The sequence below is a fragment of the Salvelinus fontinalis genome, chromosome 35, assembly GCF_029448725.1.
Source record: "Salvelinus fontinalis isolate EN_2023a chromosome 35, ASM2944872v1, whole genome shotgun sequence".
Lineage (NCBI taxonomy): Eukaryota > Metazoa > Chordata > Actinopteri > Salmoniformes > Salmonidae > Salvelinus > Salvelinus fontinalis.
In genome coordinates this window covers 22,876,576-22,903,975 of record NC_074699.1, presented here as the reverse complement: position 1 = coordinate 22,903,975, position 27,400 = coordinate 22,876,576, and the positions used below count along the sequence as shown (strand labels likewise).

At 51.4% G+C, this 27,400-nt stretch overlaps 1 protein-coding gene across 1 annotated transcript in view; it reads left to right on the top strand.

Annotated features, from left to right (window-relative positions):
* LOC129834573 (transmembrane protein 266-like) overlaps positions 1–27,400 on the top strand; it is a 91,166-nt gene that overhangs the window by 7,225 nt on the left and 56,541 nt on the right. Inside the window, exon 3 of the mRNA XM_055899683.1 lies at positions 17,875–18,096. Within this exon, the coding sequence (XP_055755658.1) occupies positions 17,875–18,096 (222 nt within the window). The remainder of the gene's footprint in view (positions 1–17,874; positions 18,097–27,400) is intronic.

The window sequence follows — 27,400 nt, the reverse complement described above, 5'->3', positions numbered from 1 at the left end:
GATTCCATATTTGTTATTTCATAGTTTTGATGTCTTCACTGTTATTCTATTATGTAGAAAATAGTAAAAAATAAAGAAAAACCCTGGAATGAGTAGGTGTGTCCAAACTGTTGATTGGTACTGTACATGGGTTGTATCGAGTGGAGTGAGCATGTACATGGGTTGGATGGAGTGGAGTGAGCATGTACATGGATTGGATGGAGTGGAGTGAGCATGCACATGGATTGGATGGAGTGGAGTGGAGTGAGCATGTACATGGATTGGATGGAGTGGAGTGAGCATGTACATGGGTTGGATGGAGTGGAGTGAGCATGCACATGGATTGGATGGAGTGGAGTGAGCATGTACATGGATTGGATGGAGTGGAGTGAGCATGCACATGGATTGGATGGAGTGGAGTGAGCATGCACATGGATTGGATGGAGTGGAGTGAGCATGTACATGGATTGGATGGAGTGGAGTGAGCATGCACATGGATTGGATGGAGTGGAGTGAGCATGCACATGGATTGGATGGAGTGGAGTGAGCATGTACATGGGTTGGATGGAGTGGAGTGAGCATGTACATGGGTTGGATGGAGTGGAGTGAGCATGTACATGGGTTGTATGGAGTGGAGTGAGCATGTACATGGGTTGGATGGAGTGGAGTGAGCATGCACATGGATTGGATGGAGTGGAGTGAGCATGCACATGGATTGGATGGAGTGGAGTGAGCATGTACATGGGTTGGATGGAGTCGAGTGAGCATGTACATGGGTTGGATGGAGTGGAGTGAGCATGTACATGGGTTGTATGGAGTGGAGTGAGCATGTACATGGGTTGGATGGAGTGGAGTGAGCATGTACATGGGTTGGATGGAGTGGAGTGAGCATGTACATGGGTTGGATGGAGTGGAGTGAGCATGCACATGGATTGGATGGAGTGGAGTGAGCATGTACATGGGTTGGATGGAGTGGAGTGAGCATGTACATGGGTTGGATGGAGTGGAGTGAGCATGTACATGGGTTGGATGGAGTGGAGTGAGATGTGCATCAAGTGTCTAGAGATGCTGTACACATGGAACACACTGTTATATATGGTGGAGCCTTGAACACTAACTCATACTGATGGCTAGCTTCTCCACTGTTCTCTGTAGCAGCTGGTGGTTTCAATCAGACAGCTGCTGCGTTTTACTTGGCCAGGTTGGGTGTGTTTAGCTCTGCAGGGCTTTCCACAACCTGAGTACTTTAAGGTGTGTTAATCACATACTATAGCCTAGTCCAACCAACCCAAGTACACTAGAATATGGATTGGTGTTGCTTTTCTGGATTATGAAACCACGGAAGGTTGGTGGCACGTTAATTGGGGAGAAAGGGCTTGTGGTAAGGGTTGGAGCGGAAACGGTGGAATGGTATCAAATACATCGAACACATGGTTTCCATATGTTTGATGCCATTCCATTTACGCCGTTCTATATATTATTATGAGCCGTCCTCCCCTCAGCAGCCTCCACTGTATGAAACACTGATGTGTCTGTCCAACTTACACAAACAACGGTACATTGCAAGTGGTGCGATGATCTTCTTTGTGGTTGCTCCCAGTTGCGTGACCTTCTGTATGGTCAGTGGACTGCCTTAAGCCAATTATGCAACATGAATAATGACCTTTTCGACCTGGCCCATAACACTTCTAATTCTATCATTTGGCTGAAGGGGCAGGCTGTGTGTATGTGTCCCAATGCCCCAAGGGAGACTCTTCTTGTCTTTCCCACTGAATAATACACATAAACTCTGCAGAGTGCCATGGCTTTTCCCATTGTCTTAGAGTGAGTTCTATGTACTGTATGTATGTAGTGTATATAAGAAGCTTCTGAGCTTTTCTGCTGTGGGACTTTGTAGTACACATATGTGATCCCTGTGGGAATTTAACTCACAATCTCTTACCAACTGAGATACACAAGACGGCAGGAGTCTTGGGCCACTACTGTCCATGTACTTCCATTGGCAGCTAGCCACAGCACTGGGTCCCTGCTTTGCATGCAGTTGTGCTGGGATGAGATGATGAGGTGTGGGGCTCTGAACAGCTTGTGTCTGCCATGACTGATCAGATGGCTGTGTTGATCAGAAGGGGTGGTGAGAGGCCAGGACAGGTCTGGTCTAATGGAGACGTGTAGTGTAGGGCGAGATGACCAAGGACGCTGAAGAGGAGGCTTTTTTCTTTAGGCTGAACTTGACTGTGGCATCTATAGTTTCTTGAGCTTACTTGGTCTCACTTATAGCCGAATAGTAGTATTTATTTTATTTTTTCATTGTCTCATGTACACAAACCCACACTGGGAAACACTCAGGGTCACTATCATTTAGGCCTACTGTGGTTCAAGTAGTGTTTTGATCCAAGACGAGATGCTCTATATCTGTCTAAATTCTGTCTGTATATTTTCTCTGCTGCTGCCGGCACCATTCCAGGTATATGTAAATGTAATTGGTGAATAAATGTGATATACTCTGATTTACTCCTCACTCTGAGGTAAAAGAGTCACTACCTGACTAGTATTTCTTCCCAGAGGTCTCTGTGTACTTGGGAGCATATTAAGTGGGGATTAGTCATAACGCTGGCCTTCAAACATAGACCACATTAACATTTCAGATGGGGGTTCAGCTAGGGATGATGCGTGCCAGGCTCGTAAGAGAGAGAGAGCTTTCTCCACTGATTATGTGTACCATGTAACCTCTCTGTTTCACAAGACAGACACTGTTATCCGTCAGGTTTATCGTGAGAATTTCCTTAGAAATCCTTGTTAACTGCTTTAACTATTTCTTATGTGAATGTGTGTCAGAAGAGCACACCTGGATATGCTAGCATGCACAGTATGCGTGGGTGCAGCCTATGTGGGTTTAATTTGTGTATGTGCGTCTGTGTGTTAGTGTGTGCGTTAGTGTGTGTGTGTGTGTGTGTGTGTGTCTATGTGTGTGTGTGTGTGTGTGTGTGTGTGTGTGTGTGTGTGTGTGTGTGTGTGTGTGTGTGTGTCTTTGTGTGTGTGTGTGTGTGTGTGTGTGTGTGTGTGTGTGTGTGTGTGTGTGTGTGTGTGTGTGTGTGTGTGTGTGATTGATTGATTGATTGTGTGTACGCGCATGTGTGTGTATTCAGTGTGTTTGTGTTTGTTTGTTCGTGGACATGCAGTAGGAACCACTCCAGGTGTGGTCTGCTCCCAGTCCGCCGTGTCCGTCATCCTTGTGAAGGTTAGTGAGTCACTGTAGAGATTAGATTGGTCCTGGGTGCCTCCGAGGCCACTGACTCCCCACAACACAAGCACTTTACTGCACACCCTGGTCCTAGTGATGGTGATGGGGCTGCCCTCCAACTGCACAGGTCAACCCTGATCCTATCAGCAGACCATTACTGTTGACTTATCTCTTAATACTTAGAATGGAACTACAAGATGGTTTTCTTTCATTATGTAGGAGGTCGATATTGTTTTACTTAGCCTTGAGGAGTTGGAAGTGAAGGTGGAGGTGGACTCTCTAGAGACAGCAGAGAGCGGTAGAGATATTCTTAATGATCGGCTATGAAAAGCCAACTGACATTTACTCCTGAGGTGCTGACTTGCTGCACCCTCAACAACACCTGTGATTATTATTATTTGACCATGCTGGTCATTTATGAACATTTTAACATCTTGGCCATGTTTTGTTATAATCTCCACCCGGCACAGACAGAAGAGGACTGGCCACCCCTCATAGCCTGGTTCCTCTCTAGGTTTCTTCCTAGGTTTTGGCCTTTCTAGGGAGTTTTTACTAGCCACTGTGCTTCTACACCTGCATTGCTTGCTGTTTGGGGTTTTAGGCTGGGTTTCTGTACAGCACTTTTAGATATCAGCTGATGTACAAAGGGCTATATAAATACATTTGATTGATTTGATGATTTGATTTGGAGGAGGAGGTGGAGATGGAGGAGAAGGTGGGGGAGGAGGAGGAGGTGGAGGAGGAGAATGTGGGGGAGGAGGTGGAGGAGGAGTAGAAGGTGGGGGAGGAGGTAAAGGCAGATGAGGTGGAGGAGCAGGTGGAGAGGAAGGAGGAGGAGGAGGGGGAGGATGAGATGAGGAGGAGGAGGGGGAGGATGAGGAGGATGACTGAGCTAGAGTACAACTGGAGCACTGTCTGACCTTCTAAACCCAGACCCCACAGCCCTGTGAAGTCTCATAATTACACAACCTAAAGGCACAGCCCAGTGGAGCGCCTCACAGTACAGCCCAGTGGAGCGCCTCACAGTACAGCCCAGTGGAGCGCCTCACAGTACAGCCCAGTGGAGCGCCTCACAGTACAGCCCAGTGGAGCGCCTCACAGTACAGCCCAGTGGAGCGCCTCACAGTACAGCCCAGTGGAGCGCCTCACAGTACAGCCCAGTGGAGCACCTCACAGTACAGCCCAGTGGAGCGCCTCACAGTACAGCCCAGTGGAACGCCTCACAGTACAGCCCAGTGGAGCGCCTCACAGTACAGCCCAGTGGAGCGCCTCACAGTACAGCCCAGTGGAGCGCCTCACAGTACAGCCCAGTGGAGCGCCTCACAGTACAGCCCAGTGGAGCGCCTCACAGTACAGCCCAGTGGAGCGCCTCACAGTACAGCCCAGTGGAGCGCCTCACAGTACAGCCCAGTGGAGCGCCTCACAGTACAGCCCAGTGGAGCGCCTCACAGTACAGCCCAGTGGAGCGCCTCACAGTACAGCACAGTGGAGCGCCTCACAGTACAGCACAGTGGAACGCCTCACAGTACAGCCCAGTGGAGCGCCTCACAGTACAGCACAGTGGAGCGCCTCACAGTACAGCACAGTGGAACGCCTCACAGTACAGCACAGGGGAACGCCTCACAGTACAGCCCAGTGGAGCGCCTCACAGTACAGCACAGTGGAGCGCCTCACAGTACAGCCCAGTGGAGCGCCTCACAGTACAGCCCAGTGGAGCGCCTCACAGTACAGCACAGTGGAACGCCTCACAGTACAGCTCAGTGGAGCGCCTCACAGTACAGCACAGTGGAGCGCCTCACAGTACAGCACAGTGGAACGCCTCACAGTATAGCCCAGTGGAGCGCCTCACAGTACAGCACAGTGGAGCGCCTCACAGTACAGCACAGTGGAACGCCTCACAGTACAGCTCAGTGGAGCGCCTCACAGTACAGCACAGTGGAGCGCCTCACAGTACAGCACAGTGGAGCGCCTCACAGTACAGCACAGTGGAGCGCCTCACAGTACAGCACAGTGGAGCGCCTCACAGTACAGCACAGTGGAGCGCCTCACAGTACAGCACAGTGGAGCGCCTCACAGTACAGCACAGTGGAGCGCCTCACAGTACAGCACAGTGGAACGCCTCACAGTACAGCACAGTGGAGCGCCTCACAGTACAGCACAGTGGAGCGCCTCACAGTACAGCACAGTGGAACGCCTCACAGTACAGCACAGTGGAGCGCCTCACAGTACAGCAGTGGAGCGCCTCACAGTACAGCTCAGTGGAGCGCCTCACAGTACAGCCCAGTGGAGCGCCTCACAGTACAGCCCAGTGGAGCGCCTCACAGTACAGCCCAGTGGAGCGCCTCACAGTACAGCCCAGTGGAGCGCCTCACAGTTCAGCCCAGTGGAGCGCCTCACAGTACAGCCCAGTGGAGCGCCTCACAGTACAGCCCAGTGGAGCGCCTCACAGTACAGCACAGTGGAACGCCTCACAGTACAGCCCAGTGGAGCGCCTCACAGTACAGCCCAGTGGAGCGCCTCACAGTACAGCCCAGTGGAGCGCCTCACAGTACAGCCCAGTGGAGCGCCTCACAGTACAGCCCAGTGGAGCGCCTCACAGTACAGCCCAGTGGAGCGCCTCACAGTACAGCCCAGTGGAACGCCTCACAGTACAGCCCAGTGGAGCGCCTCACAGTACAGCCCAGTGGAGCGCCTCACAGTACAGCCCAGTGGAGCGCCTCACAGTACAGCCCAGTGGAGCGCCTCACAGTACAGCCCAGTGGAGCGCCTCACAGTACAGCCCAGTGGAGCGCCTCACAGTACAGCCCAGTGGAGCGCCTCACAGTACAGCCCAGTGGAGCGCCTCACAGTACAGCACAGTGGAGCGCCTCACAGTACAGCCCAGTGGAGCGCCTCACAGTACAGCACAGTGGAGCGCCTCACAGTACAGCACAGTGGAACGCCTCACAGTACAGCCCAGTGGAGCGCCTCACAGTACAGCACAGTGGAGCGCCTCACAGTACAGCCCAGTGGAGCGCCTCACAGTACAGCACAGTGGAACGCCTCACAGTACAGCTCAGTGGAGCGCCTCACAGTACAGCACAGTGGAGCGCCTCACAGTACAGCTCAGTGGAGCGCCTCACAGTACAGCACAGTGGAGCGCCTCACAGTACAGCACAGTGGAGCGCCTCACAGTACAGCACAGTGGAGCGCCTCACAGTACAGCACAGTGGAGCGCCTCACAGTACAGCACAGTGGAACGCCTCACAGTACAGCACAGTGGAGCGCCTCACAGTACAGCACAGTGGAGCGCCTCACAGTACAGCACAGTGGAACGCCTCACAGTACAGCACAGTGGAGCGCCTCACAGTACAGCAGTGGAGCGCTTCACAGTACAGCTCAGTGGAGCGCCTCACAGTACAGCCCAGTGGAGCGCCTCACAGTACAGCCCAGTGGAGCGCCTCACAGTACAGCCCAGTGGAGCGCCTCACAGTACAGCCCAGTGGAGCGCCTCACAGTTCAGCCCAGTGGAGCGCCTCACAGTACAGCCCAGTGGAGCGCCTCACAGTACAGCCCAGTGGAGCGCCTCACAGTACAGCACAGTGGAACGCCTCACAGTACAGCCCAGTGGAGCGCCTCACAGTACAGCCCAGTGGAGCGCCTCACAGTACAGCCCAGTGGAGCGCCTCACAGTACAGCCCAGTGGAGCGCCTCACAGTACAGCCCAGTGGAGCGCCTCACAGTACAGCCCAGTGGAGCGCCTCACAGTACCGCCCAGTGGAACGCCTCACAGTACAGCCCAGTGGAGCGCCTCACAGTACAGCACAGTGGAGCGCCTCACAGTACAGCCCAGTGGAGCGCCTCACAGTACAGCACAGTGGAGCGACTCACAGTACAGCACAGTGGAACGCCTCACAGTACAGCCCAGTGGAGCGCCTCACAGTACAGCACATTGGAGCGCCTCACAGTACAGCACAGTGGAACGCCTCACAGTACAGCACAGTGGAGCGCCTCACAGTACAGCACAGTGGAGCGCCTCACAGTACAGCCCAGTGGAGCGCCTCACAGTACAGCCCAGTGGAGCGCCTCACAGTACAGCCCAGTGGAGCGCCTCACAGTACAGCACAGTGGAACGCCTCACAGTACAGCACAGTGGAACGCCTCACAGTACAGCCCAGTGGAGCGCCTCACAGTACAGCACAGTGGAGCGCCTCACAGTACAGCCCAGTGGAGCGCCTCACAGTACAGCACAGTGGAGCGCCTCACAGTACAGCACAGTGGAACGCCTCACAGTACAGCTCAGTGGAGCGCCTCACAGTACAGCACAGTGGAGCGCCTCACAGTACAGCACAGTGGAACGCCTCACAGTACAGCCCAGTGGAGCGCCTCACAGTACAGCCCAGTGGAGCGCCTCACAGTACAGCACAGTGGAACGCCTCACAGTACAGCCCAGTGGAGCGCCTCACAGTACAGCCCAGTGGAGCGCCTCACAGTACAGCCCAGTGGAGCGCCTCACAGTACAGCACAGTGGAGCGCCTCACAGTACAGCACAGTGGAGCGCCTCACAGTACAGCACAGTGGAGCGCCTCACAGTACAGCACAGTGGAGCGCCTCAGTACAGCACAGTGGAGCGCCTCACAGTACAGCACAGTGGAACGCCTCACAGTACAGCACAGTGGAGCGCCTCACAGTACAGCCCAGTGGAGCGCCTCACAGTACAGCCCAGTGGAGCGCCTCACAGTACAGCCCAGTGGAGCGCCTCACAGCGCCTCACAGTACAGCACAGTGGAACGCCTCACAGTACAGTCCAGTGGAGCGCCTCACAGTACAGCCCAGTGGAGCGCCTCACAGTACAGCCCAGTGGAGCGCCTCACAGCGCCTCACAGTACAGCACAGTGGAACGCCTCACAGCGCCTCACAGTACAGCACAGTGGAACGCCTCACAGTACAGCCCAGTGGAACGCCTCACAGTACAGCCCAGTGGAGCGCCTCACAGTACAGCACAGTGGAACGCCTCACAGCGCCTCACAGTACAGCCCAGTGGAGCGCCTCACAGTACAGCACAGTGGAACGCCTCACAGCGCCTCACAGTACAGCACAGTGGAACGCCTCACAGCGCCTCACAGTACAGCACAGTGGAACGCCTCACAGTACAGCCCAGTGGAGCGCCTCACAGCGCCTCACAGAACAGCCCAGTGGAGCGCCTCACAGCGCCTCACAGTACAGCCCAGTGGAGCGCCTCACAGTACAGCCCAGTGGATCGCCTCACAGTACAGCACAGTGGAGCGCCTCACAGTGCCTCACAGTACAGCCCAGTGGAGCGCCTCACAGCACCTCACAGCGCCTCACAGTACAGCCCAGAGGATCACCTCACAGTACAGCCCAGTGGAGCGCCTCACAGCACCTCACAGTACAGCCCAGAGGATCGCCTCACAGTACAGCCCAGAGGATCACCTCACAGTACAGCACAGTGGAGCGCCTCACAGCACCTCACAGCGCCTCACAGTACAGCCCAGAGGATCGCCTCACAGTACAGACCAGTGGAGCGTCTCACAGCGCCTCACAGTACAGCCCAGTGGAGCGCCTCACAGCACCTCACAGTACAGCCCAGTGGAGCACCTCACAGCGCCTCACAGTACAGCCCAGTGGAGCGCCTCACAATACAGCCCAGTGGAGCGCCTCACAGCGCCTCACAGTACAGCCCAGTGGAGCGCCTCACAGTACAGCACAGTGGAACGCCTCACAGTACAGCCCAGTGGAGCGCCTCACAGTACAGCCCAGTGGAGCTCCTGACAGTACAGCAAAGTGGAACGCCTCACAGTACAGCACAGTGGAACGCCTCACAGTACAGCCCAGTGGAGCGCCTCACAGTACAGCACAGTGGAGCGCCTCACAGTACAGCCCAGTGGAGCGCCTCACAGTACAGCACAGTGGAGCGCCTCACAGTACAGCACAGTGGAACGCCTCACAGTACAGCTCAGTGGAGCGCCTCACAGTACAGCACAGTGGAGCGCCTCACAGTACAGCACAGTGGAACGCCTCACAGTACAGCCCAGTGGAGCGCCTCACAGTACAGCACAGTGGAGCGCCTCACAGTACAGCACAGTGGAACGCCTCACAGTACAGCTCAGTGGAGCGCCTCACAGTACAGCACAGTGGAGCGCCTCACAGTACAGCACAGTGGAGCGCCTCACAGTACAGCACAGTGGAGCGCCTCACAGTACAGCACAGTGGAGCGCCTCAAAGTACAGCACAGTGGAGCGCCTCACAGTACAGCACAGTGGAACGCCTCACAGTACAGCACAGTGGAGCGCCTCACAGTACAGCACAGTGGAGCGCCTCACAGTACAGCCCAGTGGAGCGCCTCACAGTACAGCCCAGTGGAGCGCCTCACAGCGCCTCACAGTACAGCACAGTGGAACGCCTCACAGTACAGCCCAGTGGAGCGCCTCACAGTACAGCCCAGTGGAGCGCCTCACAGTACAGCCCAGTGGAGCGCCTCACAGCGCCTCACAGTACAGCACAGTGGAACGCCTCACAGCGCCTCACAGTACAGCACAGTGGAACGCCTCACAGTACAGCCCAGTGGAGCGCCTCACAGTACAGCACAGTGGAACGCCTCACAGCGCCTCACAGTACAGCCCAGTGGAGCGACTCACAGTACAGCACAGTGGAACGCCTCACAGCGCCTCACAGTACAGCACAGTGGAACGCCTCACAGCGCCTCACAGTACAGCACAGTGGAACGCCTCACAGCGCCTCACAGTACAGCCCAGTGGAGCGCCTCACAGTACAGCCCAGTGGAGCGCCTCACAGCGCCTCACAGCACAGCACAGTGGAACGCCTCACAGTACAGCCCAGAGGATCGCCTCACAGTACAGCACAGTGGAGCGCCTCACAGTGCCTCACAGTACAGCCCAGTGGAGCGCCTCACAGCACCTCACAGCGCCTCACAGTACAGCCCAGAGGATCACCTCACAGTACAGCCCAGTGGAGCGCCTCACAGCACCTCACAGTACAGCCCAGAGGATCGCCTCACAGTACAGCCCAGAGGATCACCTCACAGTACAGCACAGTGGAGCGCCTCACAGCACCTCACAGCGCCTCACAGTACAGCCCAGAGGATCGCCTCACAGTACAGCCCAGTGGAGCGCCTCACAGCGCCTCACAGTACAGCCCAGTGGAGCGCCTCACAGCACCTCACAGTACAGCCCAGTGGAGCACCTCACAGCGCCTCACAGTACAGCCCAGTGGAACGCCTCACAATACAGCCCAGTGGAGCGCCTCACAGCGCCTCACAGTACAGCCCAGTGAGTGTCAGGACCCGGTGAGAGAAACAGTCACTAATAGTCAGCAGAACCCAGAAGATGAGGCAGACTCAGCAGTACTAGAGATGATGGTTTAATAAAAGGACAAGATCTTCAGGCAAAGAATATAAATCCACCACGTCCAAAATAAAGCCAAGAGGCACAAATTAGATATCCTCCAAAATACAAAGAAACTCCACAAAGTGGTAAAAACAGCAGGGAAAAACAAACCTCAAAAGACTACTCAAAAATACACAAGAACTAAACCAGAGAACCTCTGGAAAATCCAATAAGAGAAATATATGTTTCACACAAAAAGGCTGGGGCTGGGTGCTAACATACAAACACTGAGCAAAGAACTGAGGAACACACAGGGTTTAAATACTAACAAGGGAACGACATACAGGTGCAAACAATAATTAGAGCAAGGAAAAAACAAAAGGTACAAAAAAGGTGCAATGGGGACATCTAGTGACAAAAACCAGAACAGTCCTGGCCAAAACCTGACAGAATCCCCCTCCTAGGAACGGCTCCTGACGTTCCTACCAGCCTTCTCAGGGTGGAAGGCCCTGAACTGACGAATGAGGTCAGGGTCCAGTATGTCCTTGGCAGGAACCCAGGAGCGCTCCTCGGGACCGTAGCCTTCCCAGTCCACCAGATACTGCCAGGACCGCTGCACCCGGCGGGAATCCAGTATCCGGTGGACGGTATAAGCCGACTGGCCTCCGATGACACGGGGCGGAGGTCTGCCTGCCGGGATAAGGGGAGAAAAAACAACAGGTTTTAATAAAGAAATGTGAAATGTTGGATTGATCTTAAGGGATCTGGGTAAGTGCAGGCGAAAAGTAACGGGATTGACTCTCCTGGCAATCTTAAAGGGACCGATGAATCTCTGGGACAGCTTGCGAGACTCCACCCGTAGCGGTAAGTTTTTTGTTGAGAGCCATACTCTCTGGCCGGGGTACAGGGTAGGACCGGGACGGCGACGTCTGTTGGCTTGTCGCTGGTACTGCTGTGAGGAACGCAGAAGATTAAGACGGGCCTTCTTCCACGTAAGCCGACAGCGTCTGATGAACCTCGAAGCTGAAGGCACTCTGACTTCTGCCTCCTGGCCCGGGAACAATAGAGGAGCATAGCCAAACTGACACTCGTGCGGGGATATACCAGTGGAGGAGGAGCACAAGGTGTTGTGCGCGTACTCGGCCCAAACAATGAAGGATGACCATGTGGACGGGTTGTTGGAAACCATACATCTGAGGGTGGTTTCCAGCTCCTGATTCATCCTCTCGGTTTGGCCGTTGGACTCCGGATGGTACCCTGAAGATAAACTGGCCGTGGCCCCTATGAGTTGGCAGAAGGCCTTCCAAAACCTTGAGGCGAACTGGGGACCTCTGTCGGAAACCATATCTTGCGGAATGCCAAAGACTCGGAACACATGGTTAATCACCAACTCAGCTGTTTCCTTGGCAGAAGGTAATTTGGTCAAGGGAACAAACCTGGCCGCCTTAGAAAACCTGTCGATGATGACTAGGATAGTAGTATTACCATGGGACGGAGGAAGGCCAGTAATAAAGTCCAACGAGATGTGGGACCAGGGTCGGTGGGGAATAGATAAAGGGTGAAGGAGTCCTTGAGGGCGGAGGTGAGAAGATTTGCCCTGGCAGCACACGGGACAGGCCTTGACGAAAGTGGCAACGTCTTCTCTTATGGTGGGCCACCAGAACTTACGCTGAATGAACTCCAAGGTGCGACCTACGCCCGGGTGACAGGTGAGGCGAGAGGAGTGCCCCCACAGAAGGACTTGGGATCTTGCTGCCTTGGGAACAAACAACCGATTGGCAGGACCTCCCTTAGGACCCGGTTCGATGGCTTGAGCTTGTCTCACGGTATCCTCAACTTGCCACGAGATTGGAGCCACGATCTTAGCAGCAGGAAGAACAGTCATGTCAGTATCTTCTCGAATGGCAGGAGAGTAGACTCGTGACAAGGCGTCCGGTTTGAGATTCTTCGACCCGGGTCTATAGGTGAGGATAAACTGGAATCGGCTGAAGAAAAGAGACCATCGAGCTTGTCTGGAGTTCAACCGCTTCGCCTGCTGGATATACTCCAGATTTTTGTGGTCCGTAAGCACTTGAAATGGTTGAGAAGCCCCCTCGAGCCAGTGTCTCCATTCCTTCAATGCCATCTTAACCGTTAGGAGTTCACGATCCCCCACATCGTAATTCCTCTCGGCCGGGGTAAGCCGGTGAGAGAAGAAGGCGCAAGGATGAAGCCTCTTGTCTTCACCCCTCTGAGACAGGACAGCTCCAACACCAACCTCTGATGCGTCTACCTCCACCACAAAAGGTTAATCCGCCGTCGGTAGTGTCAGGATGGGAGCAGAGAGGATGCGCTGCTTGAGTCCTTGGAAGGCCGTCTCAGCTTCTCTTCCCCACAGAAACCTTGTGTTGCCACCCTTGGTTACAGCTGAGAGAGGGGCTGCCACCGAGCTGAAGTTCTTGATGAACTTGCGGTAAAAGTTAGTGAAGCCCAGGAAACGCTGAACTTCCTTAACGGACTTGGGGGTGGGCCAATCCGCTACCGCCCCTACCTTCTTGGGGTCCATCTGGACTCGACCGGGTTCCACTACAAATCCCAGGAATTGTACTCGAGAGGAATGGAATTCACACTTTTCCGGCTTAACGTACAAATGGCTGTCTAGGAGGCGTTTGAGCACTTGTCTGACATGCTTAGTGTGTTCTTGAAGGGAGCTCGAAAAGATGAGGATGTCATCCAAGTAAACAAACACGAAAATGTTAAGCATATCCCTAAGCACATCGTTTATGAGCGCTTGGAACACAGCCGGGGCGTTGGTCAGGCCGAAGGGCATCACCAAGTATTCGTAGTGACCAGTAGGCGTGTTGAAAGCGGTCTTCCACTCGTCACCGGGTTTGATCCGCACAAGATGGTATGCGTTCCGTAGGTCAAGCTTAGTGAAGACCACTGCTTCCTGGAGCAGCTCAAAGGCTGTGGCCATAAGGGGTAGCGGGTAGCGGTTACGGACGGTTATGGCATTAAGTCCCCGGTAGTCGATGCAAGGACGTAATCCACCGTCTTTTTTGGCCACAAAGAAAAACCCTGCTCCCGCCGGCGAGGTGGATGGACGCATGAGGCCTGCTGCCAGAGCGTCCTTGATGTAGGTATCCATAGCAGCTCGTTCGGGAGGAGATAGGGAAAAGATCCGACCCCTGAGGGGGCAGGTGCCCGGAAACAGGTCGATGGGGCAATCGTAAGGTCTATGGGGTGGTAGTTTGGTGGCCCTCTGTTTGCTAAATACCGGTTTGAGGTCATGGTAACACTCGGGAACTCAGGAAAGGTCGATGGATTCTAGAGACTCGGGAGGGGAACTCGGGGAACTTGGGAAGATACAAGTGGCTTGGCACGTAGGACCCCACTGCTTGATAGTGCCCACAGACCAGTCGATGTGAGGGTTATGGCTGTGAAGCCAGGGGTATCCAAGGACGAGAGGGAACTCGGAACACGAGGTCAGATGAAAGTTCATCACTTCCTGGTGTTGGGAAACTGAATGTCGCAAGGGGGTAGTGACACGAGTGACAAGTCCAGATCCCAAAGGGCTTCCATCCAACGTAGTAACCCTTATGGGGTCACTTAGATGTTCGGAGGTAATGCCATTCTCCTTCGCCCAGACACCATCCATGAAGTTACCTGCGGCTCCAGAGTCTACCAAGGCTTGAAGGGGAAGCTCGTGGTTGTCCCAGGAAAGGGTAACTGGAATAAGCAGGCGGGAGTTGGATGGAGGTTATGTTTCCCGTTACAGTCCTCCCAGGCCTGTACGGGAGAGTGCGTTTTCCCTGGAGCCCGGGACACGTGGAGAGGAAATGGCCCGGTTTGCCGCAATATAGACAGCATCGCTCCCTTATCCGGCGGTCTCTCTCAGCCTGGGAGATGCGTCCAACCTGCATGGGTTCCGGTGGAGTCAGCGAGGATAAAGGTGGAGACTCGGAGCTGGGACCGATAGGAGCTAGGGTGAGAGATCTACGGTTGAGCTCTCTCTCTCTCAGACGCTGGTCTATGCGTGAAGACAACTTGATCAGGGACTCGAGGTTGTCCGGTGGTTCCCGAGTGGCCAGTTCATCTTGGATGTGTCGGAAAGACCCTTCAAAAAGCACACTGTGAGCGCCTCGTCGTTCCAGCCACTCGCTGCTGCCACCGTGCGGAACTGGATGGCATAGTCCGTCACGCTGCGCCGACCTTGGCTGAGAGTCAGGAGCTGTTTGGCTGAGTCAGGACCGCTGGTGGGATCTTGAAACACTCGCTTGAATTCTTCAGCAAAGGTAGATTAGCTGGCACAGCAGGGACTTTGGGCATCCCACACAGCAGTAGCCCAGGCTAGGGCTTTTTCCGACAGCAGGGTGATGATATATGCTATCTTGGACCGGTCGGTGGGAAACGACGAGGGTTGCAGCTCGAAGGAGAGAGAACATTGGATGAAAAACCCCTTACAAACACTCGGATCACCTGAGAACCGTTGTGGAGGCGGCAGACGAGGTTCAGCCAGGGGGTTAACTGCCACGGGCACTTGAATCTGATGAACTGGAGCAGAAGCGGTTGCAGGGGAAAGTTGATCAGAAATCTATTTTATGGAAGTCATCATCTCTGACAGAAGTTGAGAATGTCCAGCCAGTAAGGCCTCTTGCTGAACCAGAGCAGCTTCGTGACTTTGGACAGTCCCCTCGTGGTGGGACAGCATGGGAAAAAAGTCCTGGGTACTGGCTGCCTCTGGGTTCATTTTAAGGGCTCAGTGTTTCTGTCAGGACCCGGTGAGAGAAACAGTCACTAATAGTCAGCAGAACCCAGAAGATTTTTATTTTATTTATTTTATTTTACCGTTATTTTACCAGGTAAGTTGACTGAGAACACGTTCTCATTTGCAGCAACGACCTGGGGAATAGTTACAGGGAAGAGGAGGGGGATGAATGAGCCAATTGTAAACTGGGGATTATTAGGTGACCATGATGGTTTGATGAGGCAGACTCAGCAGTACTAGAGATGATGGTTTAATAAAAGGACAAGATCTTCAGGCAAAGAATATAAATCCACCACGTCCAAAATAAAGCCAAGAGGCACAAATTAGATATCCTCCAAAATACAAAGAAACTCCACAAAGTGGTAAAAACAGCAGGGAAAAACAAACCTCAAAAGACTACTCAAAAATACACAAGAACTAAACCAGAGAACCTCTGGAAAATCCAATAAGAGAAATATATGTTTCACACAAAAAGGCTGGGGCTGGGTGCTAACATACAAACACTGAGCAAAGAACTGAGGGAAAACACAGGGTTTAAATACTAACAAGGGAACGACATACAGGTGCAAACAATAATTAGAGCAAGGAAAAAACAAAAGGTACAAAAAAGGTGCAATGGGGACATCTAGTGACAAAAACCAGAACAGTCCTGGCCAAAACCTGACAGTGACGGGCCTCACAGTACAGCCCAGTGGAGCATCTCACAGCGCCTCACAGTACAGCCCAGTGGAGATCAAATCTCTGACATGCAGAGAGAGAGAGAGAGAGAGAGAGAGAGAGAGAGAGAGAGAGAGAGAGAGAGAACACAATCACTGTCTGTGAATCAGTGGGAGACTGCTTAGACCCTCCCTCTTCTCTCCCTTCTCCTCCTCATCTTCTCTCGTTCCTAACTTCACATTTGTAAGAGCTCCGATCCACTCATCTGACAATGGGAGGCTTGTGAGCGTAGAGGAGAGCAACATCACAGCAGACATGATACATCCGCATCTGCTCTGGTCTAAAAATATGCACCACAGGGCACAACTGAGGCTTGTGGATGGGCTGTGTGATGCTGCTAGAGGCTTGGCCCACAATAGAAACTTCTGATATATTACAGTATGTATACATACTCTGGAGGTGCTGACAAAGCTGTATAGAGGTGTTTAACTATACTACAGAGGAGAATGAAACAACAGTATCAGATGTTGTGCTTTGTGCTCCCTCAGTGTGTGTTTGCAAAATCAGTTGACGTACACTCTTAGAAAAAAGGGTTCCAAAATGGTTCTTAAGCTGTCTCAATAGGAGAACCCCTTTTGTTTCCAGGTAGAACTCTTTTGGGTTCCATGTAGAACCCTCTGTGGAAAGGGTTCTACATGGAATTCAAAAGGGTTCTACCTGGAGACATAAAGGGTTCTTCAAGGGTTCTTCTATGGGGACAGCCAAATAACTCTTTTAGACTCTAGATTCTAGTGTAGGTACCGATTTAACGTCTATAAGTTCAGTCTGTCTGTTTGATGAAATGCTAACACTTGGCAGGAGTGAGACAGAATAATGTTGATATTTGTTCTATTGTTGTTATGTGCCTCCTAAGAAGAGGTAGGTGCAGGAGTCAGGAGCAGGAGAGCAAGGAAGTCCCAGTAGCACAATGTTGATTTGAAAGTCCCAACACAACAACAAGTGGGGAAACACACCCAACGAAGTCGCCACACACATGGAAGTAACGTCACACACGGAGGAGAAATCTCTACTCCTAATTACAGTCCAAACTGTACAACGACCGCGAGAAGAAAAAAAACCTGTGGCGCAAACACGCACCCCTAACAGAGCAATCAACAGCAAATAATCCTGCACAAAGACTAGCAAGCAGCGGAGGTTAATAAACCCACCGAAATTAACTAATAGGACATAGGTGTAAACAAAACAGACAGACACAAACGAAAAAGAAAAATGGATCGGTGGCAACTAGTAGGCCGGCGACGACGACCGCCGAGCACCGCCCAAACAGGGAGAGGAGACACTTTCGGTGGAAGTCGTGACAATTGTGCGACAGGACAGAGCTTTTTCAATAACTTTCTGTGTTTGTATCATTTCAACTTTTGTTCCACCTCAACAGAGGAAGTCATGCATATCAGACAATAATCCATGTCAAATAACTGGATATGCTCAGTTTGTTCCCTTTGTCATGGTGCTCTGGTACCCCCCTGCAGAAGAGGCTCAGCCTCTACCACTACTCAGGTCACTGTGTGTGTTTGAATCAGATATCATTGATGCAAGGTGTGCTGTTTATCGCCAATCGCCAAGTTGGTGTTTTTCTACAGCACTTCAATGGACTTTATTTCCCTGTTTTGTTTGTTTCAAAGTAACACATGAACACCATCATCTCAGAGTGTTGATTCTCAGACTTTGATATAGGATCTGGATCTCCAGCAGCCCACAACATTGTGTTTAGGGATATGGTTGAGCAGGCGGTTGGGTTGTCGGACCTGGAGGTAAAGGGTGAAGCCAGACCCAGTGGAGTTAGAAGGTGAAGAGGCTTGAGCTCAGTGGGCTAACACAGTCATCTTCTCTCTCTGTGTGTTTAGTGACGTGGTGGAGCAGCAGGCTGGAGGCCTATCAGACCTGGAGATCATCTCCCAGCCAGACCCAGTGGAGGAGCATGGTGTGCAGGAGATGGACCCGTCCTGCATGGCTCCTGTCCAGCTGGTCAGCTTCGGCTACAGGGACCTTCCTCTGGCCCACCTGGACCTCTCCCTGGCCGGATCACAGCTCCTCTCTAACCTGGATGAGGACGACAACAGGGAAGGGTGAGGCAATACAACTGTATTCATCCATTGAAAGACACTGACCGTACAGTAGGTAGCTATTGATTAGGGAAGGGAAGGGTCAGGCGCTGTGGCTTTATTTACAGACTTCAGCCATTACACCAATAGGTCCAAACCTTGCACGCATCTACAACGGTTCATAAGGGTTTGAAAAGATCTTGGGCAGACGTTTCTATTAATGACTTTCCACACCTTGGAAATGATCAATTCCCAATTATCCTCAGAAACGACCTGCTTCTGGTTTGAATGTGAGACGAAATGATGTAATTGCATATGGTGTCACGTATAATTATGCAGTACATCAAGCATTTAACAGTGAAGGCTGGGAAGGAGGGCAGGAACACACCGCCATGTACAGTGTCAGTTATGCTAATGGTACATTGGCCAACACAGAGGGAGAAGTATGGATGATGTTCAATCTCACATGATACATTGGTCCTGTTTAACTCATAGCCAGTACTGTAGCTACAACACAGGGGATGTCCCGTCAGTGATAAACGGATTCATATTTGCTATTTGGTCTCCATAAATTTCCTATGAGGGTCTAAATGCATCCCCTGAATGTACTGTACTCTTCCAAGACCTATATTGCAAAATCCATAGTTTACCTTACTTGTGACACTGCCAGTTCCATTTTCTACCCTTAACCAGAATTGTAAGGTGTTAGGTTGATGTGTGATGGATGAGGTCCCAGGCTATTTTAGCTGCCCTGTACGTCTGTTACTGTATGGTCTTAACAGATTGTCTCTTTCATTATACAGTAAAAACACGGTCCCTGTACGTCTGTTACTGTATGGTCTTAACAGATTGTTTCTTTCATTATACAGTAAAAACACGGTCCCTGTACGTCTGTTACTGTATGGTCTTAACAGATTGTCTCTTTCATTATACAGTAAAAGCACGGTCCCTGTACGTCTGTTACTGTATGGTCTTAACAGATTGTCTCTTTCATTATACAGTAAAAACACGGTCCCTGTATTGCCGTATTGCATTGGCATCCTGTCCAGTAATAGTGACTCAGACCTGGGTCTTACTGTGAGTCCAGATAAACAACACCATATGCTTTGGCTTTACGATCCAGCATCCCAAACAGACACACACCTTCCCTTCCAAGCACTCCGTTTGACACCAGATCAGGTCTCACTCCACTAGGCTCAGTGTTCGCCAGCTATCAGCCGTGCCCCTTAAACAGATGGATCCTACAGACGCACAGTCAACAGTGGGCAGTGCAATGCTGACACTAACACATTACTGTTGTTGTCTCATCATGATGCTGTGAGCTCACAGGCTACATCTCTCGTTTGCCCCATTTTCATGTCAAAAGTGCAACACACTTCTAGCTACTCCCTGCTGCACAACAGAGAATGCCATGCCTATGTCACACTGTTTTTGTAGTTCTGCTTGTTGTGAAATCTGCTGGCTGTGTATGGGCCAAAACACAGGAATTGTCCATCATTGGTTTGAAGGTGATTTGACCTGTATGTTACCACAGCAGTACTACTTCAACTACATTACTGTCAGGGTCACTATTTCATATCCAAGTCATTAGTGCAAAATGGCTGCTTGTAAAAATCCTGTCAGTGGGAGTAGTAAAAGTTCTCATTCTCTACATGACATTTAATGAAATCCCATTTCCCATATAGAGCCATTATTGCATGGAACTCCGTTCCATCTCATATTGCTCAAGGGAACAGCAAACCTGGTTTCAAAAAACAGATAAAGCAACACCTCACGGCACAACTCCTCTCCCCTATTTGACCTAGATAGTTAGTATGTATGTATTGATATGTAGGCTACGTGTGCCTTTCGTATTTTTTTATTGATGTAGTTCTATCCTTGAGCTGTTCTTGTCTATTAATGTTCTGTATTATGTCATGTTTCATGTTTTGTGTGGACCCCAGGAGACGGGGATCCTAATAAAAAACAACAACGTTTAAATCCATGAGGCAGGAACTTGTTCTATCTGGACTACACCTTAAATGGAACACCAATCATCATTATCAGGCGTTTGGTCCCTCCTCCCCTGGGTCGCTCCATTAGGATTCAGCATCAGAGGTGGCACTGGCTCCATAGTAAAGGATTCAAGGGTGAAGCCCTGTTAAAGAAGGCTATTAGCCAGGTGATGGGAAGGTGTCAGTCAAACCTGTGTCCTCTAGGCCTGGGGGCACCATGGGTCAATTTCAATTGTATTTCCTTGATTCCTTGTGTTCTCTCACCTCTTTCGCAAAACTCATTGGAGGAGAAGGTCCGAGGTGAGGAACCTGCACTTGAGATTCACCCAATATTATTCTGTGGGTTTCAGCAGTGTTATCTCCTGAATGCTTACGCACGTGCTTCTGTCTGCTTAATACCGTATCGATCAGCCCTCCTTGGACAACAGCAGCAAACCTCATTCCTCTTAGTGACCTTTAGTAGCACTATTTAATGGAGACACTCACTACTGTAGCAAGACAGCCATAATATTGTATCTGTTTACAATTTGATTTTGTGGTCCATGGTGGTCACTCTCTAGCCTTTGAGTGTCTCTAGCCTTTGAGTTTAGGAAGAACCTGTCACGGCTCTCGTCGTAATGAGGATCAGACCAAAGCGCAGCGTGGTAAGTGAAACAGTTCTGTAAGGTAACCGAAACAGTTCTGTAAGGAGCATAAACTATACAGAAAACAACTACCCACAACTAAGGTGGCAAAACAGGCTGCCTAAGTATGATTCCCAATCAGAGACAACGATAGACAGCTGCCTCTGATTGGGAACCACACTCCGCCAAACACACAGAAATACAACACATAGAATTCCCACCCTACATCACACCCTGACCTAACCAATTAGAGAAATAAAACGTCTCTCTAAGGTCAGGGCGTGACAGAACCCTTTTGGTTCCAGGTAGAACCCTTTTGGTTCAGGATTGACTGCTGTGGGAACAAGACAAAATTCTAAAGAAAAGCCACCTTCATAAAGGAAATGGGAGGGAAATGTAACTGCTTTATTGCCGTAGCTGCTGAATGATGAAGTGAAGCTGGGAGGAATAGAGACGCTGGCAGCATCAATAGCAGCAGTACAGGGGGGGGGGGGGTGGAAATCCAACATGGCCATCAAATTGATAATGTTCTCAGAGAGGAATGTGTCCTGTTGTCCACTGACTCTCTACAGAAAAGTGGATTGCCTTCCCTGTCTGCATTAGATGGCAGAGAGAGAGAGAGAGAGAGAGAGAGAGAGAGAGAGAGAGAGAGAGAGAGAGAGAGAGAGAGAGAGAGAGAGAGAGAGAGAGAGAGAGAGAGAGAGAGAGAGAGAGAGAGAGAGAGAGAGAGAGAGAGAGAGAGAGAGAGAGAGAGAGAGAGAGAGAGAGAGAGAGAGAGAGAGAGAGAGAGAGAGTAATATTGAATATTGTAACAGCTACAGGAGCATGTATTCAGAAATGAGAATCTCACAACAACACAATGTAGGTATTTCATCAAGAATGAGAGACAGTGGACAGTCATACTGAGTAGAACCCCTCTGATTTCAGTCAGCATGTATCATTCTCTGTATGATAACTGTCCTACATTTAGCAAAGGAAACGTTTATTGTAAATGTGAACATCTCATCTCCAAGAGGTCAATTAGAACCATGTCTCTTATAACTTTACTCTGTGAATAATGTGCAGGGATTGCAGGGCTTGATCGGGTACCAAACTTGACTTTGCTATCGTGTTCATTGCTGACTTCATGGGTACAGTGACCGTATGCAGCTAGTGTTTGATCCACAGAGGCTGTATTTTATCACTGTGCTGCAGCAAGAGGCTGGGTGTAGTTCAGTAGCAACCTCTAGTGGGGCTGAAGTGGTGGAGATTAATCAAGAGAAAGCCTCTCATGTCAACCTGCTGTGTGTGTGTGTGTGTGTGTGTGTGTGTGTGTGTGTGTGTGTGTGTGTGTGTGTGTGTGTGTGTGTGTGTGTGTGTGTGTGTGTCAATGGGCCTGGTCAAAGTACTGCACTACATAGGGACTTAGGGTGTCATTTGGGATTCAGCCTGTGATGAAGCACCTACCATCACCAACCGACGGCCATGTTTGTATATCATGGCCTGTAGCATTGTGAAGATCGAGCTGAACTTTCTGTTATCTCTCTCTTATCCACAGCCCCTACTCTACAGTCCCCCCTACTCTACAGTCCCCCCTACTCTACAGTCACCCCCTACTCTACAGTCCCCCCTACTCTAGTCCCCCCTACTCTACAGTCCCCCTACTCTACAGTCACCCCCTACTCTACAGTCCCCCCTACTCTAGTCCCCCCTACTCTACAGTCCCCCCTACTCTACAGTTCTCCCTACTCTAGTCACCCCCTACTCTACAGTCCCCCCCTACTCTACAGTCCCCCCTACTCTACAGTCCCCCCTACTCTACAGTCCCCCCTACTCTACAGTCCTCCCTACTCTACAGTCCCCCCTACTCTACAGTCCCCCCTACTCTACAGTCCCCCCTACTCTAGTCCCCCCTACTCTACAGTCCCCCCTACTCTACAGTCCCCCCTACTCTACAGTCCCCCCTACTCTACAGTTCTCCCTACTCTACAGCCCCCCCCCTACTCTACAGTCCCCCCTACTCTACAGTCCCCCCTACTCTACAGTCCTCCCTACTCTACAGTCCCCCCTACTCTACAGTCCCCCCTACTCTACAGTTCCCCCTACTCTAGTCCCCCCCTACTCTACAGTCCCCCCTACTCTACAGTCCCCCCTACTCTACAGTCCCCCCTACTCTAGTCCCCCCTACTCTACAGTCCCCCCTACTCTACAGTTCTCCCTACTCTACAGTCCCCCCTACTCTACAGTCCCCCCTACTCTACAGTCCCCCCTACTCTACAGTCCCCCCTACTCTACAGCCCTCCCTACTCTACAGTCCCCCCTACTCTACAGTCCCCCCTACTCTACAGTCCCCCCTACTCTACAGCCCCCCCTACTCTACAGCCCTCCCTACTCTACAGTCCCCCCTACTCTACAGTCCCCCCTACTCTACAGTCCCCCCTACTCTACAGTCCCCCCTACTCTACAGCCCTCCCTACTCTACAGTCCCCCCTACTCTACAGTCCCCCCTACTCTAGTCCCCCATACTCTACAGTCCCCCCTACTCTACAGACCCCCCTACTCTAGTCCCCCCTACTCTACAGTCCCCCCTACTCTAGTCCCCCCTACTCTACAGTCCCCCCTACTCTACAGACCCCCCTACTCTAGTCCCCCCTACTCTACAGTTCTCCCTACTCTACAGTCCCCCCTACTCTACAGTCCCCCCTACTCTACAGTCCCCCCTACTCTACAGTTCTCCCTACTCTACAGCCCCCCTCTACTCTACAGTCCTCCCTACTCTACAGTCCCCCTACTCTACAGTCCCCCCTACTCTACAGTCCCCCCTACTCTACAGTCCCCCCTACTCTAGTCCCCCCTACTCTACAGTCCCCCCTACTCTACAGTTCCCCCTACTCTACAGTCCTCCCTACTCTACAGTCCCCCCTACTCTACAGCCTACTCTACAGTCCCCCCTACTCTACAGTCCTCCCTACTCTACAGTCCTCCCTACTCTACAGTCCCCCCTACTCTACAGTCCTCCCTACTCTACAGTCCTCCCTACTCTACAGTCCCCCCTACTCTACAGTCCCCCCTACTCTACAGTCCTCCCTACTCTACAGTCCCCCCTACTCTACAGTCCCCCCTACTCTACAGTCCCCCCTACTCTAGTCCCCCCTACTCTACAGTCCCCCCCTACTCTACAGTCCCCCCTACTCTACAGTCCCCCCTACTCTACAGTCCCCCCTACTCTACAGTCCCCCCTACTCTAGTCCCCCCTACTCTACAGTCCCCCCTACTCTACAGTCCCCCCTACTCTACAGTCCCCCCTACTCTACAGCTCCCCCTACTCTACAGTCCCCCCTACTCTACAGTCCCCCCTACTCTACAGTCCCCCTACTCCACTGGCCCCCCTACTCTACAGCCCCTACTCCACTCCACATGCGGATTCAGACTACAGGCAATTCACACACACACGCACGCACGCATGTATGCACACACACATGTGCGCACACACACACCACAGACAGAGAGAAAGCGAGGGCAGACACACAAGCTCTCTGGCTGCAGTACGTAGTGATTGTTATCTAATCGTCTGTAATCATGGTTCACTTCATATTCAAGTTTATGTCTGCCTGTCACATTTCATTAGGACTAGCACAGCTCCTTCAGTGGTGCCTTCCAACATCCAGATAGGCTCTCTCTTTGTCTCTCTATCTGCAGAGCATTCTCTCTCTCTCTCTCTCTCTCTCTCTCTCCCTCTCTCTATCTGCAGAGCATTCTCTCTCTCTCTCTCTCTCTCTCTCTCTCTCTCTCTCTCTCTCTCTCTCTCTCCCTCTCTCTATCTGCAGAGCATTCTCTCTCTCTCTCTCTCTCTCTCTCTCTCTCTCTCTCTCTCTCTCTCTCCCTCTATCTGCAGAGCATTCTCTCTCTCGCTCTCTCTCTTTTTCTGTTTCTCTCTCTCTCCATCTTTCTCTCTCTTTTCATATATCTATGTCTATCTCTCCTCTCTCTGCAGAAAAATCTCCCCATTGCTGAATATCAGATTGTTAAATGTTAATAAAATGCCTTGAGTTTATCCCTAGACCTTATTCCCCTCCTGTCAAACACACTCATTCAGACATAACATATCTCAATGGACAAAAAGTTACAGAGGAACCATGCAGGAACCTTTGGTTTGGTATGCATGAGTCCCTGTTTCTGTGAGGAAGGATGGAAAAGGCCCACACGTGCATGCAGGAGGTTGGTTTTACTGTAAGCACACTGCACTGTTATAATGTAGCATATCTATCAGTAGGCAGGAGGCGTGGGCGACATTGGGGGAGGTGGTTGTTTTTAGCTAGCTTCAGGGGGAAGTTACAGTGTTAGCAGTTTTGGCGCGCGCACACACACACACACACACACACACACACACACACACACACACACACACACACACACACACACACACACACACACACACACACACACACACACACACACACACACACACACACACACACACACACACACACACACACACACACACACACACACACAGAGGCCATGGTAAGTGGAGCTCAGTTATTAATAGAGTTGAGGTCATCCATCTTCCTGTCTAACCAGGAAGTGCCTCCCGTTCGGAGGATCAAGGTGGCGTGGGACGGACTTGTGTTCAGCACTTTCATCGCACTCCCCCTCTCTCTTCTCTCTCTCTCTGTTTTTTTTTTCACACTCTCTCTCCCTCTTTCTCTGTCTCTCTCTGTTTCTCTCTCAGCAGTCAAGCTGTTTTTGTTTGTTGTTGCTTTTTTTCCCGTAGGTGTCTTTTGTGTGGGTGTTTTTGTGTTTCAGCTTAACTTGGGTGGTATGTTGTCCATGCTAGAGGAGCATTGGGTAGCTTACTATGGAGTCAAACAGAATGGGTGCAAAAAACACACACACCACGGCACACACAACGTTACCGGAATGATGTCATCTCCCAGATCACTGACCAGCGTGCGGTTGGATGCCAGACATGGGTGGTATCGGGAGCAGAAGCATATGTCGCTGATCTCACCGCTGTGAATATGTGATCCGAGCTCAGAGAGGGACTGGGACTGGGAGCACTCTGCTGCAGGGCCAGATGGCCCATCTAAATGCAGTGTCCTGGTGGTACTGGAGGAAGAGGAGGAAACATAACATCCCATAAAAACATCCCTCTCTTCATGGCCACTACACCAGTCCAGGTCCAAGAGTCCAAATATTCCATATAGGAAATAATGATTTGGTTGGCCCATTTTCCCATTTTCATATTTTAGTTGATCCTGGTAGTCCCTTCTAGTCCCACAACAAAGTGCATTCTATCCTGGGTGATTACTTAAAGCCATTATGGCATTGAGGACTTTGTTTTTCTCTCAGATAGATAACTCTAATACAAATCAGTCACAGTAACTGGCTAGGAGTGCAGAATGTTAAAGTACTACTTTGTGGCATTAAGCATTCTCTGGATTCGTAACCGGGCCGGCCAATTTGGGCTGATGAAAGAGCAGAGGATGTTGTCTTCAGCTACCATGTGTCACGTTCCTGACCTTATTTTCCCTTGTTTTGTATTTATTTAGTTGGTCAGGGCGTGAGTTGGGGTGGGTTGTCTATGTGTGTTTTTCTATGTTGGGGTTTTGTGTTCGGCCTGGTATGATTCTCAATTAGAGGCAGCTGTCAATCGTTGTCCCTGATTGAGAATCATACTTAGGCATTCTGGGTTTCACGTTTGGTTTGTGGGTGTTTGTTTCCTGTGTCAGTCTTTGTGCCACACGGGACTGTTATGGTTAGTTCTTTTGTTATTTTGTATTGTGTCTTGTTTTCGTGGATATTAAAATCATGGAAACTTACCACTCTGCATATTGGTCCTCCGATCCTTCTCGCCTCTCCTCGTCCGAAGAGGAGGAAGAAATAGACTGCCGTTACACCATGGGAATCACCAGCCAGAGACCTTGTTATCTCCTGGAGACATCTGTCTGTCTGTCTGCCCAAGGGAGGACTACAGACAAGTGGTTCTGGGCCTGGACAGAGCTGAGGTGGAGAGTTGGGGGTGTATTCGTCAAACAGCTACTCTCTCTCGCTCTCTACACACATACAGTATATCACAATGCACTCCTGTACTTCCTGTTCACCCATGACTGTGTGGCCACGCACGTCTCCAACTCAATCATTAAGTTTGCATACGACACAACAGTGGTAGGCCTGATTACCAACAATGACGAGACATGAAGGAAGTGAGGGCCCTGGCAGAGTTGTGCCAGGAAAATAACCTCTCCCTCAACTACAACAAAATGAAGGAACTGATCGTGGACTTCAGGAGACAGCAGAGGGAGCACGCCCCCATCCATATCAACGGGGCCGCAGTGGAGAAGGTAGAAAGCTTCAAGTTCCTCTGCGTACACATCACTGACAATCTGAAAAGGTCCACCCACACAGACAGTGTGGTGAAGAAGCCGCCAGCGCCTCAACAGCGCCTCTTCAACCTCAGGAGGGTGAAGAAATTTGGCTTGGACCATAAGACCCTCACTAACTTTTACAGATGCACCATTGAGAGCATCCTGTCGTGCTATATCACCGCTTGGTACAGCAACTGCACCGTCCGCAACCGCAGGGCTCTCCAGAGGGTGGTGCGGTCTGGCCAATGCATCAACAGGGGCACACTGCCTGCCCTCCAGGACATCTACAGCACCTGGTGTCAACAGGAAGGCCAAGAAGATCATCAAGGACCTCAGCCCCCCGAGCCATGGCCTGTTCACCCCT